Source organism: Sminthopsis crassicaudata, chromosome 4 (genome assembly GCF_048593235.1).
Source record: "Sminthopsis crassicaudata isolate SCR6 chromosome 4, ASM4859323v1, whole genome shotgun sequence".
NCBI lineage: Eukaryota > Metazoa > Chordata > Mammalia > Dasyuromorphia > Dasyuridae > Sminthopsis > Sminthopsis crassicaudata.
Genome location: NC_133620.1, coordinates 278,572,333 through 278,593,235, shown reverse-complemented (window position 1 = coordinate 278,593,235; position 20,903 = coordinate 278,572,333). Strand labels below are relative to the sequence as shown.

Genomic DNA, 20,903 nt, shown 5'->3' with positions numbered 1-20,903 from the left:
CAAGCGTGTGCACACTCACGGAGTAACGCGCACCCAGGCCCTCCAGCTGGGCGGGTTTGTGTGTCTGTGTGCGCTTTGCGGAGCGCGCGCCTGGGGGAGCCCGCAGGGGCTGCTCCGCTCTCTCCCAGGGAAACTCTGGGCATCCATCAGTCTGTTAATTGCACTAATTAGAGATCGCGGAGGTGTTAATTGGAAAACCCTGGTATTGTGCCTGTTTGGGGAAGAAAACGTCAATAAAAATTAATTGATGAGTTAGCAGGGCGGGCGGCGCGGGTTTGCGGCGAGTCACAGGGTGTCGTGGCAAATGTTACCGCTCAGATTAAGCGATTGTTAATTAAAAAGCAACGGTAATTAATACTCCCGTTGCCATATGGTCCCGCTAAAAGACACAAAAGGTTTCTCTGTGTCTCCTCCCGCGCCCCCGCTCCTTCCCCAGCACCCTCTCCTCCCAAAGCGCCCGGCTTGGTCCCGGCTGCTGCCCCCGACGAGCTCGGCTCTTCTTTTTCACATTCTCGCTGCAGCTTCTGGCTCTGCAGAAACGGGCCCTGGATGACTACGAGCTAGGCCGAGTTTTAAGTTCGGCGCTCCGCTGTTCTCAGAGAGAGGCCAGCCCTCGCAGCGGAAGTTGTAGCCCCGGGAACCTCCCGAGGCCGGGGAGCTGCAGAGCTGGCTCCAGCTCTGGCTCACTTTCTTTAAGCTCCCTTGCTGGCTGCTGCGGGAGGAACTCAAGTCTCCGAGCTGCTAAGGACTGACTGCTCCCAGAGGGGGAGTCTCACTTGGGATCAGGGGAGGGGTTGGGGCGGGGCAAACCTCCTGCTCTCCCGTCCTCCGGGAGAAGGTGCCCTGGGGATGCGAGGAGAGGCCATAAAAGGCTAGGGACTGAAAGATTTCATTGTTTTAGGGAATCTCTTCTCTCTTCTCCCCCCTCCCCCCACCGCCATGAGAGAACTATCTCCCTTTGCAGGTCTGCACCCTCGAAGAGGTTAAGTGACGAAGATGCAGGTCACAGAGCCAATGTGTCAGAGGTGAAACTTGCTTAACCCAAGTCTAAGAGGCCATATAAGATATCTTGCTTTCTCCCTAATGAAAGCATTAGGAAATTGGAGCTCAGTAAGCCGCCTGAGTTTAGTGTTTCCGATAGATATTTGCTGAATGAAAGAATGAATGAAATATATATTTTAGTGTTTGCGCCACTGGGCTGCAAGCCTCCTGAGGGCCAGAGACTGTTTTCGTTAAATTTTGTCTTTCTTCCAGAGCTTAGGATAATGTTTTGCAAAGAGTAAACCCTCAATTCATATTTGTGGAGTGAGTGAGTGAATGTGGGAGAGGAAGGGAGGAGGATACAGTGAATGTACGGGGCGGAGGGGAGATGGGGGAAGATGTAAAAGGTATTGGAGGGGGGTGATTTAGATAGAGTAGGGGAATTGTTCCTTTGGATCCATTAAGTCCCCACCGGAGCCCCGTGAGTAAGATTTAGAGAAAAGAAGTGGGGAGAGGAGGAAAGGAAGCACAAGTGTCAAATTGACCTGGGCTCTCGCTCTTTCTGTCACGAAATGAAATTCGGGCTTTGGATTTGGCTCCCCTTATTTTAATCCTCCCTTTGAGTTGTTTTTGGAGGGGCTGCCTTTAACTTCACATTTTATTTCCCTTCTACCTTCTTGCTCTTTTTTCTCACTTCCTTTTCTCTGTCATTTTTTTCTTTTTTTCTTTCTTCTTTCCCTTTCCCTTTTCTATTCTCTTTTTTCTTTCTGTTCTCCCCTGCTGGTGACTTACTCTTCCGGTCACAGGGCTGGGTCAAGACAAACAGCCTCTGCTCCCTGCCCATCCTAACCTCCCCGCCCTCCTTGCCGGCTGAACCCAGTTACATCTAAACCTGCTCCTTCACAGCTTACCCAACATAGCAGCCCCATTGCAACACATGGAGAAGGCTGGGGGTGTGGAGTCTGGTTGTGTGAGTGTAAGGGTGTGTGTAAGAGGACAGAATGTGGATGGAGGGGGGGAGTGAGTGTAAGGGTATGTGGGTGGGAGTGAGTGACTGTGTGAGGAGGTGTTCAGGTGTGTGTCTGCTAGTGCAAGGGCTCCAAGAGGGAACTGAGAACTCCACATGGGAATTAATGTCATTCATACACCCTGCGGAAATGACTTTTCAAATGCATATAATCTCAAGCATGCAAATGAGAGGCTTGCTTCACCCTGTTTAATATGAATGATCGGCCCTTGAATAGCTATTATTACACGCCACATTGCAGCAATTATGTTGTTCACTGGTTGTCTTCTGCACCCCCCCTCCAAAAAAAAAAGGGGGCAGAAAAGAAAGGGAGCTTAAGGCATTCTTCTCTATTCCTCTTTCCCTGTGCCTTTCTCTAAACTTGTATTACCCTGCTATTTGATTAGTGACTCAGTTGTGTTTCTGTGTGTGCAAATGCATGCGTGACTGGGGGGAAAGGGAGGTGATCCTCTTTTTAGGAGGATAGCTCCTAGGATCTTCCATCTACATCTCTCAGATTCTGCCCGCTGGTCCCTGAGCCCCATCATAGATTTGAGTGTCAGGAAAAGCCAAAAAGATGGAGGCCTGTGAATTGGCCCCCTTCTTCTCCTTCACTCCCCAAGCATATTTTCATTTGGCCTGATTCTGAGTCTGGGAAGGAGGGAGTGGAAAGCTCTGCGGGTTGGCCAGTGGTGACCAGAGGTGGGGGTCAGCTCTCTTGGTGTGAGCTGAGCCTGTGGAGGAAGGCCACAGAAGTCCCATCAATCACACCTCAGCTGCTTGCCCTCAGGCTGACACCACCATTAAGGCTGGAGACCAAAGTGCTCAATCTCTTCCAAACCATCACCCCTACCAGGGCCAGGCCCCTGCCCCTGCTGCAGTTCCCAACCATATAGCCTCAGCCCCCCTCCCCCTGGGGTGACAGGAGGCTGGTCTGGGTTGTAGCACAATGTGAGCATGAATCCACAGGGAAATTCACAAACATAGGAGCAACAAGCACATGGATACACACACACACACACACACACACACACACAAACACACACACACCACTCACACAAAACTGGCGTAAGTTGTTCTGCATGGATCTGGTCATTTTTTCTTCCTTAGCTCCCTGTTGCCAACCAAATAAAGTTCATTTGAAAGCTTTCAAGGCCTCCCACAATCTGGTATCACCCTTCCTTTCTCCTTTTGCCACCTTTTTTATTTTTCCACATTCTTCTTTCCTCCAAACTAGATCATTTACCTTTCTACTTTTATATCCCAATGTATTTCCATATATATTGCCTCACCACCTGTTGAACTCTTAACTATTCTTTCAAGCCCAATTCAGACCCAAAAAGCTTTCCCTGATCTCCCAGGAAATGACCTTTCCTATTGGTAATTCAAACTTTGTAACTCCCTAGTAACTTACATGGAAGAGTGAAGGGACTACGGGACTAAAATGCTGTGCCTAAAGTCAGGAAGATATCTTCCTGAGTTCAAATTGGACCTCAGATACTTCCTAGCTATGTGACCCTGGGCAAGTCACTTAGCTTTGTTTGCCTCAGTTTCCTCATCTGTAAAATGAACTGGAGAAGGAAATGACAAATCATTCCAAATAGGCTCACAAAGAGTCTGAAAGACTGAGAGGACAACTTGAAACACACTTATTATATTCTAAATATTAGTTGTCTGGGTATGTCTAGGGTCATGGGATTTAGAGCTGGGACAGATTTTAAAGGTCATCTAGTCCAACCCTCTCCCTTTACAGATGAGTAAACTGAGGCACAGAGTAAATGAGTTATCTAAAGACATATAACTAGTTGGGAACAAAACTAGAACTTCTCTTCAGATCCCCTGATTCCAAATCCAGGGTGCACAATCCATTTTAACCTTTAAAAAGCATTTATTAAGCACCTACTATGGACAAGGTACAAGGCTAGATTTTAGAGCTACGAAGAAAAATGAAAATAAGTCTCTATCTTTGAGGAGTTTGCATTGTACTGGCAGGATACAATGTGTAAACAAATTGATATTCGAAAATTTACTTGAGATGGGAAAGAATAAATAAATAATGGAATCATGAAATTGAATTAGAAGGTGGAGCATGAGCTGACCTTTAAATGAAGTTAGGTCTTCTGAGAAATGGAGGTGAGGAGGAAGTCTATTCCAGACATGGGGGAAAGGCTGTGCTAAGAAAGGCATGAAACATATAACCTATATCAAATTGCTTCCCAATTTAAGTAGAGGGGAGGGGAAGGAGGTTAGAAAAAAAGTAGAACTCAAAATCTTGTAAAAATAAATGCTAAAAATTATCTTTGTATATAATTAGGAAAAAATAAAATTTTATTTTAAAAGTACAAATTTTAAAAAAATTAAGTTATGAAGGAGATGAAATGCTGAGTTTGGCCTATGACAAGTAAAACAGTTCATGGTACCTTAAACCAAAGACTGGACCTTGGAGCCCATTTAGTCCAACCCCTCATTTAACCATTACAGAATCTGAAATCCAGAGAAAGTAACTTGGCTTGGACAATAGGATAAGGGGATGAAGAGGGAGGTCATTTCTTATCTAATCTTTGTAACCTATCTTTCCAAGCACCTACTATTGTATCTTGTACATAGTAAGTGCTTAATATCTATTTGTTAAGTTGAAATGTAGCACCTAGAATCATAAGATTATAAATTTATTTTTTTCTAAAATTTCAATAATATTTTATTTTCCAAATACATGTAGATAATTTTCAACATTCATTTTAAATACCTTTTTATTTTTCCAAAGACATGCAAAGATAGCTTTCAACATTCACTTTTGTAAAACCTTGTGTTCCAGATTTTTCTCTCTCCCTCTTTCCCTCCTTCTCCCCTAGACAGCAAGCAATCCCAATCCCACATAGGTTAAAACATGTGCAGTTCTTCTAAATACATTTCCATATTTGTCATGCAGTGCAAGAAAAGTCAGATCTAAAAGGAAAAAAAAAACCACACACACACACAAGCAAACAACAATGGTGAAAGTACTATGCTTTGATCCACATTCAGTCTCCATAGTTCTTTCTCTGGATGCAGATGGCTCTTTCCATCACAAGTCTATTGGAATTGCTTTGATCACCTCATTTCAACATTCATTTTTGTAAGACTTTGTGTTCCAGATTTTTCTCCCTCCCTTCCTCCCTCCCTCCCTTACTTTCCTCTCCCCAAGACAACAAGCAAACAGATATGGTTTAAATATGTGTAGTTCTTTTAAACTATTTTCATATTTGTCATGTTGTACAAGAAAAATCAGACTAAAAGAGAAAAAAAACACATGACAAAGAAAAACAAGCAAGTAAACAAAAAAAGTGGAAATACTAAATTCAAAGATTATAGATTTAGAGATGGAAGGAATCTAAAGTATCCATTCCAGTCTCCCCAGTATAATGATGAGAAGATTGAGGCCCAAAGTGGGGCCAAAGATTATACATTAGTAAATTAGTCAAAATCAGGGTTTTTGCTTTCAAATCCGTCACTCTTCATAGAATCTGATAGGAAGTTCTCCCCAGTCCTCTCATATCTCAATGACATGGGTCATCTACTGAGGCAGAAATTAGAGCCTAAGCATTTCCAAGTCAACCAAAGAAGGGCTAGGAATGTCTCCTTTCAGGGAAGAGGGGGAAATCTTAGGCTCTAACTTTGGCAGAGACTTGAGTTAGGGGGCTGGTGATGTGTCCTCTCGACATTTGGCTTTTCCCCTACTGTTTGTTTTCCTAATGTTCTGAAAAGCTACCACACAGGTTTGGAAGAACAGCCTTCTGTCCTTCATGGCTCCATCCTGAATCAGAGACCATGAGGAGAGATGTTATCTGACCTTATTCCCAGAAGAAAAGTGGGATTGACTGGGGTGGGGGGTGGGGAGAGTTCTATGAGCTGGTGTAGTTTGGAAGGGTAATGGGACCAGTCCCTTCTCCTACATGTGCAGAGGCAGCCTGAGAGTGGAAAGGACCTTGAATTTTGGAGTCAGGGGACCTAGATTAAAATTCCAACTATGCTGCTAATTGTATACTTCCTTTGTCAGTATCACTGGAGACGTCAGTTTCACTGGAGATCAGTTTCCTTACCTGTAGAATAGAATAGAGAGGGGAAAGGGAAGGAAGGCTCAGACTCTTTTTATTAATTGTATCACTTAATATAGTATTTGACATAATAATGGTTCCTGGATGGATTGGTCAATCTCTAAAGTCCACTTCAAGCTTCAATTCTGTAATTTGGTTTCTACCCCCACCCCAAGTTAATTTCCAAGGATGGAAGGAGTCGAGCTAATTTCTTCCTTTCACTCTTTCCCCTCCCCCTCCTCCCCCCTTTGAACTTCCTCCTGTGGATTTTTGAGGAGAGTCAGCTGGGGACAGGGCTGGGCAGGCCTGGAATATAGCTCTTCTGAGCTCCTAAGGGCCTTCTCCTAAGAACTGGAACACTGTAGAAGTTAATAGGTTTTTGACTAGGAGTAGGACAGTAAGGCCGTTGCTGGCTCTTCCCTTCTGGGACTGGGTCTCCACAAGGCCAATGGGAGACCAGAGATGGGAGACTAACATGATACCAGGTTCACCCTCATTCCTGCCCCCCCTTGGCATGGGCTTGGGGGAGTTTCAGGCCAGAGAGAGGAGGCTGCCTGCCGGGGGATGTCTGCCTGCAGAATTGGGGGGAGGGGGTTGAATGGGTGAGGGTGGTGCCTAAAGCAGAGCCCAGTTGGGGCATGTGGGTGTCAGGGACAGAAAACTGCCTTGGGGACCGGAGCTGGCCCTGCCGGTCCAGCGCCCGAGTCTCAGCCCCTCCTCTCTTGCCTCCCCCACCTCCCCATCCCCGTCCCCATCTCCTCCTCCAGGTCCCGCTAGAGCGACATGATGGTGGAATCCGCTTCGGAGACAATCAGGTCGGCCCCGTCCGGTCAGAACGGAGTCAGCAGTCTCTCCAGCCAGAGCGATGGTGGCGGTGGTGGCGCTGGAGCCGCAGGAGCTGTGACAGGAGCAGGAGGAGGAGGAGGAGCGGGGAGGGATGGAGGAGCCGGCGGGGAGAGCAACGGCGAGATGAGCCCTGTGGAGCTCTTGCACTTTCAGCAGCAACAGGTAGGAGCCTCACTCGCTGCCCTTCCCCCACCCCGCTCCATCCCCCCACGCCCACCCCTCATTCAGCCCCCCCTTCCCGTTTCTGCTCCATCCGTTTGTCTCCACGGATCCTTCAGGCTGGGGGGAGGGGAAAGAAGGAGGAGAGCTGGGCCTTACTCCCTCCCCTGGCTTAATGAGGAGGGAGCTTCTGCCCAGTGACAAACTGCCTTTCTGCCATTACCTCCGGCCTCATTTCCCCGATCTCTGAGGGGTCCGGTCTTCTAGCGCCCAGCCAGGCATTGGATACTGATCGGTCACCTCGGCGGCAGGGCGCTGACAGAGGCGCTGGGGCCCAGGGGGATGGGCTAATCTAACTTCCAGGAGGCTCGCTTCTGGAGGAAACTCTAGGGGGTGGGGCTTGGATGCAGCCTGGAGAGTTACTGTCCTCTCCTTGGGGGCTAGAAGGACTGGAGTCTGAACTTTTAGCATGGGGGGGAGGGCAGGGTTTAAGGACCATGTAGCTCCTTTGGTGGGTAGGCAGTGATTGAGTAGGGATCTGTTTCTTTGGGACTGCCCAGCAAGGTATAATGGAAAGAGTTCTGGGTTCAAATCCCAGCTCCAACACTATGTGTGTAACCTTAGAGGAGTCAGTTCCCTGCTCCCTGAGTCTGCAAATGGGGGATGGGGAACTTTGGGGGGAGTTGACATCCAAGGTTCACTCCAGCCCTAAATCTATGATCTTATGAGTTATGACCTTAAACCTTTCGGGCCAGCCCCCCACCTCTTGTCACCTCAGGTTCTGATGCCCAGGAATCCCAGACGGAGTGGTCCTGTAGCTTGGAACAGGCCTCTAGCTGCAACTCTAGTTGCAAGGTTGGGGTTGTTATGTTAGAGTTGTGATGTTAGAGATCCAAGGAAAGGTGGGACAGAGATACTTAGGCCTTTCATTTCATCCACCTAAGGAGCTCTTCAGTTGAAGAAATTCTCTCTCCCAATGAAGATGGGAACGTCTTCTATAAGTGTCTCAGAGCTGTCTAGAGACCTCAGGACACAATGACTCATCCAGCCAGTATGTTAGTGAACAAGCACCTACCAGGTAGCATGGCACTAAGCAGTGGGAATATAAAAAGAAAGGTTAAATATAGTCCCTCTCTTCAAGAAGTTTTCAGCCTAGTGGGAGAGACAACATATAAGCAACGATGTACAAACAAATTCTATACAGGATAAATAGGAAATAAGGAACAGAGAGAGGGCAGTTACAATTAAGAGATGTTGAGAAAGAAATGGACTTGGAACCCAGTCTTAATAATTCTAAGGTCAGCTCTCTCCACTGTGCCACAGTACTTCTTGAGTACCTCACTTTGATAGATCTAATTTGGGGGATCCTCTGGAACTCCTCTCTGACTCCTAACCTATTCCTCCTTCCAATCATGCCTGAGCACCCTTGCCCATACACACACCCTATTTCCTATTAATAATTAAGGTCTGAACTGCCTCTGCAAGACAGTTAAAAACCACAGACACTGCCCAAAGAGCCCAGCTGTACGTATAATGACAAGGCAGGGGCCCAGGTCTCATGGGTTGGGGAAAAGATGGAGAACCGTGCTTTACTTGTTTGGGGAAAACCGGCTAGGCCAGCACTCAGCCTGGGATTCTCCTTCATTTATTTGTTTTTGCTTCTCACATCTGAAGCTGCCCCTGTTAGCCTTGATGGCTTCAAGGTGAATGTGGAAATACAAATATGTGAAAAAGGAGTCACACCCCTGCCTTCCAAGGCCCACAGCGGAGGCCCTAACCTGTCTCCTCCCGTTCACTCCACTGCCATCCTTACTCCCAACCTACCCAGGACACGGATCCTACCCATTCTGGATGACATTGCATAGATCCCAAAGGACCCTGAAAGAAAACTAGAAGCTGCTAGAACCCTCCAATCTGAGCTGCAAGAGGTTTTAAAAGTCATTTATTCCACCAATACCTTCTCAATTTACAGATAAGGAAACTGAGACTAAGAAGGAAAAAGTAAATTGCCTACAGTTACTCAGCTCATTTTAGCTATAACAATTAGCATTGGAACCATATCTCCTGGCTCTCAGATCATTGTTCTGACCTGGAATGGACCTTGGAACATAAAGTATTAGACAAGAAAGTCAGAAACAGGAAGACTTCTTCATAGGACATTGGGTTTATATTTGGAAGGACACTAGAGGACATCTAATCCAATTTCACTCATTTTACAGATGAAGAAACTTTTACAATGACTTATCCAATGTCAAACATGCAGTAAGAGTTAGAAGTGGGATTCAAACCCAAGACCTCTAGTCCTAAGAGCCCTTATCACTATACCATGATGCCTCCTATCTTAGATGATCAAATATTAGAACATAGAACGTGGAGTATCAGCTGGATTAAATCTTAAAATCATTGGATCATAGATTTTGAGCTGGAAATTTTCTACTTCTTTTTATATATGACAAAACTGAGGCAGATGGAAGTTAGTGACTTGTTCATGGTAATACAGGTAATAACTATCGTGGAATGTAGAATTATTAAATACAGAACATGGGATTCCCTGGGTAGGAAAAGACCTCAGAACATGGAACATTGTAAATAGAATATAAAATGTCAGAGCTGGAAGGATTCTCATAATGTACAAATTTATAAGAAAGAAGCGCAGTAGGTAACTAAAGCTTTTTTTTATTATTTTATTTTATTTTTATAGTATTTTATTCTTCCAACTACATGCAAAGATAGCTTTTAACATTCTTCTTTGAAAAACCTTGTGTTCCAAATTTTTCTCCCTTTTTTTCTTCCTCCCTCTTCCCTAAAACAGCAAGCAATCCAATATAGGTTAAATATGTGCAATTCTTCTAAACATATTTCCATATTCATCATGGTGCTCAAAAAAAAAATCAGATCAAAAGGGGAAAAAGCATGAGAAAGAAAAAAAAATCAAGCAAACAAACCACAACAAAAGATGAAAATACTATGCATTGATCCACATTGAGTCTCCATAATTCTCTCTGAATTTGAATAGGACTTTCCATCAAAGTCTATTGGAATTGTCTTGGATCACTTCATTGTAATTAAGGCTTTTTCAAGTATATAGATTCTAGGCGAGTCTCTCCCACTTTCCCCATTTTACAGAAAAGAAACTGAGGCACAGAATAGTAAAGTAAGATCATCTTGTAGGGAATGGCTGTCAGGTGAACTTACAACTTTTGAGGACTGAAAAAATAATTTCCTTTCCTTTATTGCTTGAAACAGATTAAGAGATATTTCCAAGTCCCCTTCTCTCTTTCTTGGGAAGTATGGTATTTGTTAGTGTCTTAAAGCATCCCTAGCAATGCTCAAAAATCCCTTGGAGAAGGGCTCCTAGAGATATAGTAGGATCCCTGGAATCAGAAACTCCTTTCTCCTGGGGAGCAGGAAGCAGAAACTCAACTGGTTTTCCCCGCAATGAAAGTACAAATATTCTCCACCCCACCCCAAAGAGACATACTTTATATCAAAACAAAACAAAAAACAAAGCACTCCTACTCCAAAAAAGTCCCCCAATCCGCACCCATTTTCACATTGCTAGTATATCCCCTCTAGCAAGGGTTCCTGTACCATGATCCCTCCCCCACTCCCTCCAAGAGCGTGAACAGTGCCAGGAATATTGAATGCAAGGGGAAATTATCACCTAGGGCAAAGTATTATTTTAAAACATTTATTTAGTATTTGAAGAAGTACCTCATTGCTTTGAGAAGCATAGATAGAATAAAACATGGACACAATTATATGGATAATTTAAGTGTCTTCTCAAAATCCCCCGCAATTGTAGCCAGGGAGGGCCTGAATTACTTGGGCTAACCATATTTTAAAAGCAGACTGAAATGAGCTCTGTTAGCTGCCCAGTCAGATAACCTGATGATATTCTTGGCATCTTTTAGCTATGTTAGCTTGGGTGGACAACTTTCCATCTCTGAGCCTCAGTTTTTCTAACCTTTAAATCTATCATGTAGTTGTATGGTAATTGTGGGGAGAGTGAATGAGATTTTATATGTAAAATCATGTTTTAGGATAATATAATAAGAGAGGGAATTGACAAACCACTTCTGTATCTTTGCCAAGAAAACCCCAAATGGGGGCACTAAGAATGGGACAGGACTGAAAAGACAAAGAGCTATGTTGTAAAGTTTAGAGCTAGAAGAGACTTAGCAGCCTGGGAAACTGAGGCTCAGAGAGAAGAAAAGACTTGAATGAAGTCAGTAATAGGGTTAAAACTTGAACCCAGTTCTTTTTTACCTCTCTGCACCACATGGTGCCTCATTTTCTAGTGAAGTTTTCAGTTTTCCACTTCAAGACAGTTATGTATACACAGCCCATGTTTATGTGTTCTGTTTATTCCTGTTTTTGTTTTTCTTTGGATTTTTAAATGGCCCAATGCCCTAGGCAATCCTTCTGTTTCCCAAATGTGATGCACAGGGTGGGGCCCCAGCTAACCACAGCCCAGGGTAAGGGGGGGAAGGGAGTGGAATGGAGGCTGGGAGGGGAAGAAAAGGTTGGAATATAGATTCCATCACTCCTTTCCTCGATGTTTTTTTATTAAGACCACTTGGGGAGCTTTAGGTCCTGAACTCTCTGGGACCCATATAACCCCTTTAGCTCATTGCCATGGAAATCGGCCAAGCAAAGGGGAGTGTGGGAAAGAAACTCTGTAGCTGCCCCAGGGACAGGGTTCCTTCTTCCTTCTCCCACTCTTTTATCCCTCCTCCACCACCCCTTCCCATGCTCTATGCTCTAGCATCTATGAGGAAATCCTTGGAGGCCTCTGTATTAGGCTTTTCCTTAAATAAATAAATACGTTATATCTCTATAGAACTGAAGTTTTCACATAAGTAATCTCAATTGATCCCCTCAGATAGGCATTATTATTTCCATTTTATAGATGAAGAAACCAAGTCCCAGACATGTTAAGAGACCTACTCACCGGTTTACTGCTGACTACTGATCAGTGCTTACTGCTGATTAGTGTCAAAGCCAAGACAGTCCTCAGATTCATAATCCAATATTCTTTTGAACTACATCTCTGAGCCTGCTCCATTAGGAAAAAGGAAGAGGAAAGTACAGTGTAATGTACTTAGTAGGTATTCATTAAATGTTTGTAGAAGGAAAGAAGCAAGGAATTTTAGTTCCCATTTTCCAATACTTCTCTCTTCCCCAAAGGATAGGAAATGACCCTTTGGAATAAACTCTTAATAAGAGTTTATTTCCTGAGTTAAGAGCGAGTATGGCACCTCAATAGACCTTCTAGTCTAAATCTTTTTCCCTATTTCTTATCGATTCATTCTCTTAAGTCATAATTTTTCAACATAATCCTTCTGAAACACACATGCATAAGTACACATACATTGAACCCTTTCTTGTACCAAAGAAAAATAGTTAAGCAAAATCAATGGACAGCACAGCCACAGTATGTATGGTATATGCAATATTCTGCTTCCAAAGACCCCCATGTCTCTGCAGATAGACAAGATATGTGTTTCATCATCTTTTTCCAGAACCAAAATTCTTATTGCATTTAATCTGTGTTCAGTTACCTTTTAGTACTTTTAAATTTACATTAGTCACTGTGTATATTATTCTCAGCATTCTACTTTCAACTCCTGAATTTTCTGAATTATTATTATTATTAGCTTTTTTAAGAGCAATGATATTTCTTAATATTTGTATCACTTTTTTTCAAAATTCTGCCAATAATCACCTATTTTGGATATGGTTACAAATATTATATATTAGATGAAACCTTTCTTCTGCCTTTTAGGGACATATGCTCAGTAGTCAGATCAGTATGTCATGGAAAATGAACAGATTAGTGATTTTTCTCCCATAATTATAAATTATTTTTTCAAAATAGTTGGAGCAACTGATAGTTCCATCAACAATGTATTAGTGTCTATCTTCCCACAACTCCTTCAATATTATTCCAGTTAGTTTTTTAAAGATATTTTTTGTTAACTGGATGGATGATTGCCCTTTTTCTATGTTCCTATTTCTTTGTGTTTTATTTCACAATTCCTTACTACCTCTTAAAGTCTTTAAGTTCTTTTTGTTCTTTCTTCCTTATTCAATTTTTTATTGGAACATTTAATACCCTGGGTAAACAATTAAGTCAGCAAAGATTTGTTTATGTTAAGGTACTGTGGGGAGATGCAAAAATGAAAAGGACACAGTCTCTGACTTCAGGAAATTTATAATCTAATGAAGGAATTCCAATGTATAATCAAATATGTTTCAAGATAAAGTATAAGGACAAAGGAAAGATCTATATATAAAACTATAGGAAAATTTAAAGAGGGAGATATTGATGTTGAGAGCAGAAAGGGAAGGAAGATCTGAAAAGGCTTCATGGAGGTGCCTTGAGGGAAGGCATTCTAAAAAGCAGAGATGAGGCATCTAGCCATGGAGTCCTGACTGTCCATTTTCAAAGAGATTGGAGGGTCCAAGACCAGATTTGGAATTAACCTGTGATCTTGCCTGCCTGCCTGCATTGCAGGGTATTCCAAACATAATTAATGATCTCTTCCCCCAAAAACTTCATACACTCTCTCCTCTCATTCTATAATTTCCAGTTTTTCTTAAGAGCATCATGTCACCAGTCATCTGGGTTTCCAACCTTTATTACCTTTTAACTCACTATCTTCCCTTGGCCTACATACACAGTTGATTGCCAAATCTTTTCCTTTCTACTTGTACAATATCTCTTGCCTCTGCCCCCTGCTCTTTACTTACACAACCATGCTTCTGATTTTAGCCCTCATCATATCTCTTCTGGACTATTTCATTGACTTCCTAATTGAGCTTCCTCCTTCAAAGCTTTCTTCTCTCTGATCCATCTTCTAGTCAGCTGCTAACGTAATGTATCTAAAGCACAGACCCGACTACATCATTCCCTTTTCTCAACAAATTTCAGAGACTCCTAAATATTATTCAGGGATTCTAGGATCAAATATAAGTTCCTCTGGAGCCCTTCACAATCTGACCCCAACCTACTTTATCAATTAAGTGATGCACACTATTATATCAAATGCATCCAAACAGGCTTTGTTGTAGTTCCTCACAGGGGCACTTTCCCTTTACCTTAGCACTGGCTGCTCCCTGTGCCTCGAATATATTCCCTCCTCACCTCTGCCTTTTGGAGTCATCTTTCAAAGTTCTGCTTAGGGGATACCTGCAACATGAAGCCCTCCCCCCCCAAGGAACCACTGCCCTCTCTTCTGCCCCAGGTATTATTACCTTGCAGTTATTTTTGTAATCTTATTTATGTGCATATTTTCTTCCCTTTAGAATATGAGTTCTTTGAAGTTAATGCTATTTGATTTTTGTTTTTGTGGCTCCAATACCTAGTACATAGTAGGAACTTAATAGATACTTATTGACTAAATTATTATGGGAGGCCCTAAATGCCAGACTAAGAAATCTAATTTTTTTATACAAACTAATAGACATCCAGTAAAGGTTTTTGGGTCAGAGGCATGACCTAACCAGGCAAGCACAGGAGACCTTAGAAAGATTACTTGAACAACCTAAGAATGGATTGGATGGAAAAGAACATTGGAGTCAAAGGGACTAGTTAAAAGGCTATTACAATAATCCAGACAAGAGGTGGGATGAGGTGCTGAATGGGGGAGGTATAAGTAGAGAGGAGAGGACACAAGAGATAATAATGGAGGTAGAATTGACTGGATTTGTTTGAATCCAGAGGATGAAGAAGGGGTAGAGCCAGAAAGGATGCTGGAGCATCCAGTCTGAGAGGCTGGGAAAAACAGAGAGAGCAGATTTACTGAGGGAAAGATGCTATGACCAACTTTTGGACATGTGCAGTTTATAGATGCCAGAGAGACATCCTTCCTCGTGGAGACATTCAGCAGGCAGTTGGAAGTATAGAAATGGAACTCAAGAGAGTGATTTCACCAGGAGAAGTCTAAAAGCTTGGATTGGAGGAGAGAGAAGGAAGGGGAAAAGAGAGGACCTGGAGTAGTGATAAGTTGACAGATGGAAGAGATAAACAAAGAGAGTCAGCAATCAGAATGAGGCAAACAGTGCTACAGAGAAAGCCTGCTTCACCTTGGAACATGATGGGAACACCTGTTTCCATGCAGTTGGCAAACTTGTTCAAATAAAATGAGGCAATGGAGGGAGAGAAGCCTGAACAGTCCAGAATCTAGAAGGGAAAAATCTGGGGGAGGAGAGGCCTGAGCTGCTCCATCTAACCATGTCTTTCCACAGCCGCTCCCCGCATCTCTGAGAACAACTGATAAGCCTCTCCTTGCCATCCACCCTGCCTCTTGGTCCCAGGAAAGAGCAAGAGGAGAGTGTCAGTGTTTTTTTCCACCTCTTCTAGTCCCGTCTTCTCACTGAAAATCTCCCTTTCCCCCTGTTAAGCATGTATTAATGAGACTAACAGGCTTAGAGGGGCAGACAAAGTCATAATTCCAGTTGTTGCCTCTGTTAGGACAGCTGGGGTAACATGTGTTCAATCACTCAATCCACAACTCTTTATTAATCCACTATCAAGAACCATGTACTGGGATAGGCTCTGGGGGTACACCTACAAACGCCAGATAGTCCTTGCCATCAGGGTGCTTATATTCTACTGGGATTTACAATCTGTTCACAAAGTAGGAAATAAAGATACGTGAAAATTGAATATAAAACAACTGGAATTGAGAGCAGATGGGTACTAATAACTGAAGGGAAAGCCTCTGCAAAAAGAAAGAGAGAGAGAGAGAGAGAGAGAGAGAGAGAGAGAGAGAGAGAGAGAGAGAGAGAGAGAGAGAGAGAGAGAGAGAGAGAGAGAGAGAGAGAGAGAGAGAGAGAGAGAGAGAGAGAGGAAGGAGTAAGGAAAGGAGAAAGTAGTATGTGAAGGGTTTAAAATGCTTACTTTTTTTTAAAGGATCTGCCATTCATATACAGACAATCTATCATAATCAGGATAGAACATTTGTCAAGGTGGGGGAAGGGGGACAAAGCTTGAAGATGTTACAAGGATGTGAGCACACACATGCCCTTCTCTCCTATTTTCCACTGTAAACTTACATTGTTAATGTTTTACAAAACTAAGACTCTGGTGCTATCCAAAGTGGAATATTTTACTTTGATGGGCTTTTATTAAAAAAAAAAAAAATTCAGAAAGGCTTCATTTCCTCATGAACCCTTTGCCCTTGCATTATGTGTCCTTGATGGCCATCTATCCAACTCCTAGTTCTGGTTTTACCTCAACCCTTTCCCCTTAGGCTGCTCTTGCTGTTTACCTTACCCTGATTGTACCTGTATTAACATGTTTGCTGTACTGCTGTATATTCTGAGGAGATCAGGGGACTTACCAGGGATTTGCTGTAGGCTCTTAGACTCACTGAAGGTAACCTTGGCAGGGAGAGCCCCTTTAGTCCTCCAAGGCAACCCCCTATCTCTTTATAGAGAGGAAGGACTATTTGGTGGCCAGGTTTACTTTTCCAGAGCTTTGAGTTACAGACTAATAATGTATATAGCTTTGTTAAAGTTTGCAAACATATGTCACCTAATTTTATTTAGATCTTTTATTTTATTTGATCCTCACCACAACCCCATGAAGTTGGGTTACTATAAGGCCCGTTTTTTTGTTTTTTTTGTTTTTTTACTGAGGCTGGGGTTAAGTGACCTGCCCAGGGTCCCATAGCTAGGAAGTGTTAAGTGTCTGAGGTTGGATTTGAACTCGGGTCCTCCTGACTTCAGGGCTGGTGCTGAGGCCTATTTTTTAGATGAAGAAACAGACTGAAGGAAGATAAATGAATTGTAGTCTGAGGAAGAATTCAAGCTTGTCGATTCCAACACCAGCCCTCTATCTAGTTTGCCGTCCTTTCACTGAACTAAAGAGGGAACTTAGAGGGGGCCCAAGGGCTGGCCTGATCCCCCTAAGTTAGTGACATCCTCTCTCTCGGATGTTACGGAGCCCTTTGTTCTGCTCCTGCTCTCCAGCACCCCTTCCCAGGGTCTAGCCGGTATGTGGTGCCTGCCGGGGACTGTATGCTCCATGGAGGCAGGAGCAGACCTTAGCCCACACCTAGGCACTTAAGGATTCCCTTGAATCCTGATAGGGGGAGGAGTGAGGGGCAAGGCAGCCTCAGCCAGCTCAAGGAAGCTCGGAAAGGGGGAGAGGCCCAGCAACCCCACTTACCCCCAGGAGATGGGGGAGGGAGAGGATGCTGGGCTCTGTGGAGCTTGGGCAGTGAAGGAGCCTGGGGAGGGGGTGGAGCCTGCCTAGGGGGAGGGGGGCTGGCTGAGCCGGCTGGCGGCCGGGCTGAAAAGCGTCCTGGGCCCCTCTAGCGTGCACTCCCATTGTCCCCGGGGTCACTCGGGGTGAAAGGTCAGGTAGGGTCATGGGAGGGTTGCCTAGCGTCTGGGAACTCCCACTGAAGTTGCTGTGGCAACTGGGGCCAGCTCCTGCCCGTTCACATCCTGTGACGAGATTCAAAGGGGCCGGGGGTCCCTTGCACATTAATGAGCTTTTAACTCTCCCTGCCTCGAAACTAGTTGGGGAGTGGGGGATGGAGAGGAGTTGGGGGAGGAGAAAAAAGGAAAATGGAGCTGGGGTGGGGGGGATGGAGCGGGGAAAGGAGAGTGTTGGACTTTTCTGTCCTTTCTGGTTTGCCAATGCCCACTTGGGGATGAGGGCGTTAAAAATGTCCATCCTTTAAAACTGTTTCCCCTGAAACCTTTCCCAATCAAACCACCCTCAGTTTCCTCATCTATAAAATGGGCTTAATGGTTTCTAAGGTCTCCCCAAACCCTCTTTGGTCAAGTCACCTTCTCTGGGCCACAATTTCCTCATATCTGCAAAATGAAGAGAGGAGTGGTTGGGCTTAATGGCCTGGGAAGTCTCTGCAAACCTCCCCTCTTGGAGGTCTTGGTTTCCTCATCTATGAAACGAGAACGTTGGACTTCTAAGTCCCTGGCAGCGCCAAATTTGGGGAGATTTCCTTTCTTTGGTGGCTGAAGACCTTCCCTCTGACCTACCTCACACATAGTCTGTTCCCTCTGACAGAATCAGAATCTTAAGAGATCTCAGAGACATTTGATATCATTCAGTAAAGTCATCATGTTGGGATTTTAGCCCCTGTAATCTTCCCAGTATTTAGTTCCCATGTTCCCCTCATCGGTTTTTGTCCAATTAAGTTGACCGCAGTAGAGGCCCCTTCTTACTTTTCACTCTCTATCCCCCATTAGTTTTAGGCATTCTTCAAGCGTTTTTTTTTTTTCTTCTCTGAACAAAGTGCTAACATAGCATCCCTTTCCTCATCTCTGCCCTGACTTTCCAGAGGTCACTTCCTCTGTCTTTATCCTACTCTCCATATTCCTGATCACTAGAGCTTCCGAGAGCTGAAGCATGCTTTGAAGAGCTGGAGAGATCTGGAGAGAGCTGGAGGAGCCTTGGAGGAATTAGGCTACTCTAATCCACCCCTGCCTCCCAATGCCTTCCATCCACAAAACCTGGGAGGTGCCTGGGGGTAAGAGTGGGACCGAGATTTGGAAAGCAGAGTTCAGGGAGAAGTTGCAACCTAACTCTAACTGCTCATACCCTCTCTTTGCCGTGGTCCCTCTGTTTCTAGGCATGAGTGGTGGGGGGCATGGGATAAGGGTGGTGGAGGAGAGAGAAGAAACAGTGCTGAAGGGTGAAGAGAATGTGAGAAGGAAGAACGGGATGAAGTACATGTTTATGTTTTTGTTTTGTTTTGTTTTGTTTTGGGGGGGCTTACTTTCCCATCTTCTTTCCTCTCCTCTCATGTTGGTTACTTACTTAGAGCAGTACTCCTTTCTCAACAAGGAAAGAGAGGGAAAGGAATAAGCATTTATATAGAGCAAATCTTTATTTATTTATTTATATAGAGCAACTCCTTAAACTGAAACTGAAATTATGATTAGTAAATGTTTGATTTGTATACTTATTTTATATGCTTATATACCCAGGGTCACATAAACATTTCTTGGGCAAAAAGGGATTGAGTGGAAAAAAGCTTTAAAAGCCCTGATAAGGAGCCTACTATGTGTCAGACCATTCCAACACCTTTTACAAATATTATCTCCTTTGATCAATAATAAGGGAGCATTTCTAACTAGAGACAGCCGCAGTATATAGTAAGAGGCAAGGGAATAAGAAGAGAGGGGACTAGGGGGTTTGAGTTCATGGCCAATAAGGAGAGATCTAGGATATCTGCCTGGAAAAGCTCTGACCTTCCTTTTGCTACGTTTTGGAAATATCAGTCTCCTTTTTTCCCTTCTCTTCCCTCCACCTTGAACCCACTTCCAACCTCATCTTCATAGTGAGACAAAATAGAACAGAGGGCCCAAAGGAATAAAGAGGATCTTTTTGCCATTTATCAGATTTCTCTGACCAATGCAACCCAAATCTTTCAAGAAGATCATGGGCCATTCATTATGATAATAATAGATTTGGAGCTGGAAAGGAGTCTTTTTAACCTAATCTTTTTTTTGAATAGTAAGGAGACAGGTCTGGAGAGGTAAAGTGACTTGTGTTTGTAAGAAAGTAAGAACAGTGAACTTGGACAAATTGAAGTGACATGGCTCTCCTTTAGGAACCCAGCTCCCAAGGGGACAAATAGACTTCTTGGATGCTCCAAAAATAAGTCTGGTTTCTCAAGTCTTCGTTTCTCTCTCTGTGCAGCCAAGACTCACCAGATCTCCCACCCTAGTTCTTGGAAGTATCTCAGAAAGCCCACCTACATTCCCTTACTACAGAGCTAGTAAGGGCCCCTTCCATAAGTCTCCCTGGCCTTTACATGTAAGGGGAAATGGCCTAGGCAAGACATTTATGGAAGAAAAGGAAGCTAGGATCTGATGGATCTGAGAGAACTGAAGAAGGAAAAGGGAGGCCTTTCAGAAAGGGCTTTCATAGGACTGAGTTTCTCTTTTCTACATTTTGATTGCCAAGTAGGTCATTTATTAATTCAGAGACCATAAGATCATAGATTTGGAGCTGATCCAGAGATAGAGAATTGGAAAAGGGATTTTCCCCAAACTAGAATTATCCTTACCCCCCATGCCTTCTCTCCTTCCCCCAACCTGTTTCTGGGGAAAATTCATTCCAAAATAGGTAAGGATGTCTGTGCTTGTATGTTTCATCTGTATGTGTGCATGCTCATATTTGTATCTGTCTCCCTGTATAGGAATAATGTCCTCAGTATTCTGTGGAGTGTGTGTGTGTATGTGTGTGTATGTTTCTGGTTTTTATCTTAATAGTTCTAATTCGGGAATGTGCCGATGTCATTTTTACGAGTTTGGTGTAAAAATAATTTACAGCCTTTTCCAAAAAGCTTTTTTTCTAGGGAAAAAGGTGTAGAATCACTTACGGGATTTTATGGTTCTCCCCCCACCCCCAGCTCCTTTCCTTCATCCCCCCTTCACTGTTTAATATCATTTTTATGTTTCTCCCTCTCTCTCTTTTTCTTTTTCTATCTCATTCTCCTTTACTGGAGGACAAAGCCTGATTTAAAATTTGGATCTCTTCCAAGTCAGTCTCTTTCCAATAGTTTGGGGGCTCAGTGACCTCTGCCCCTGCTCCCTCCCAAGGTCAGATGCTCTTCCCCACATCTTGCCCATGACCTTGTATCAGCAGGTGACCCTCAGGGTGAAAGAGAAGGGGTTCCTTGGGCTGTTTACTTCAAGCTGTTTTGTTAGGCATCTGCCACGTTCCACCCTAATGGCTGGGCTTCCACATTAGCACAGACAAGACTTCGATTCACCAAACAACTTTAGAGCCAATATATTGCCATAGAATCTCAGAACTAGACCAGTCTTCTAGGCGGATCCCCTCCTTA

At 43.8% G+C, this 20,903-nt stretch overlaps 1 protein-coding gene across 4 annotated transcripts in view; it reads left to right on the top strand.

The window, feature by feature from the left end:
• Positions 1-20,903, top strand: part of FOXP4 (forkhead box P4) — a 97,544-nt gene that overhangs the window by 19,152 nt on the left and 57,489 nt on the right. For all 4 annotated transcript variants that reach the window (XM_074310971.1, XM_074310970.1, XM_074310973.1 and 1 more), the window contains exon 2: positions 6,828-7,068. In XM_074310971.1, coding sequence (XP_074167072.1) covers positions 6,844-7,068 — 225 coding nt within the window. In that variant the 5' untranslated portion in view covers positions 6,828-6,843. The remainder of the gene's footprint in view (positions 1-6,827; positions 7,069-20,903) is intronic.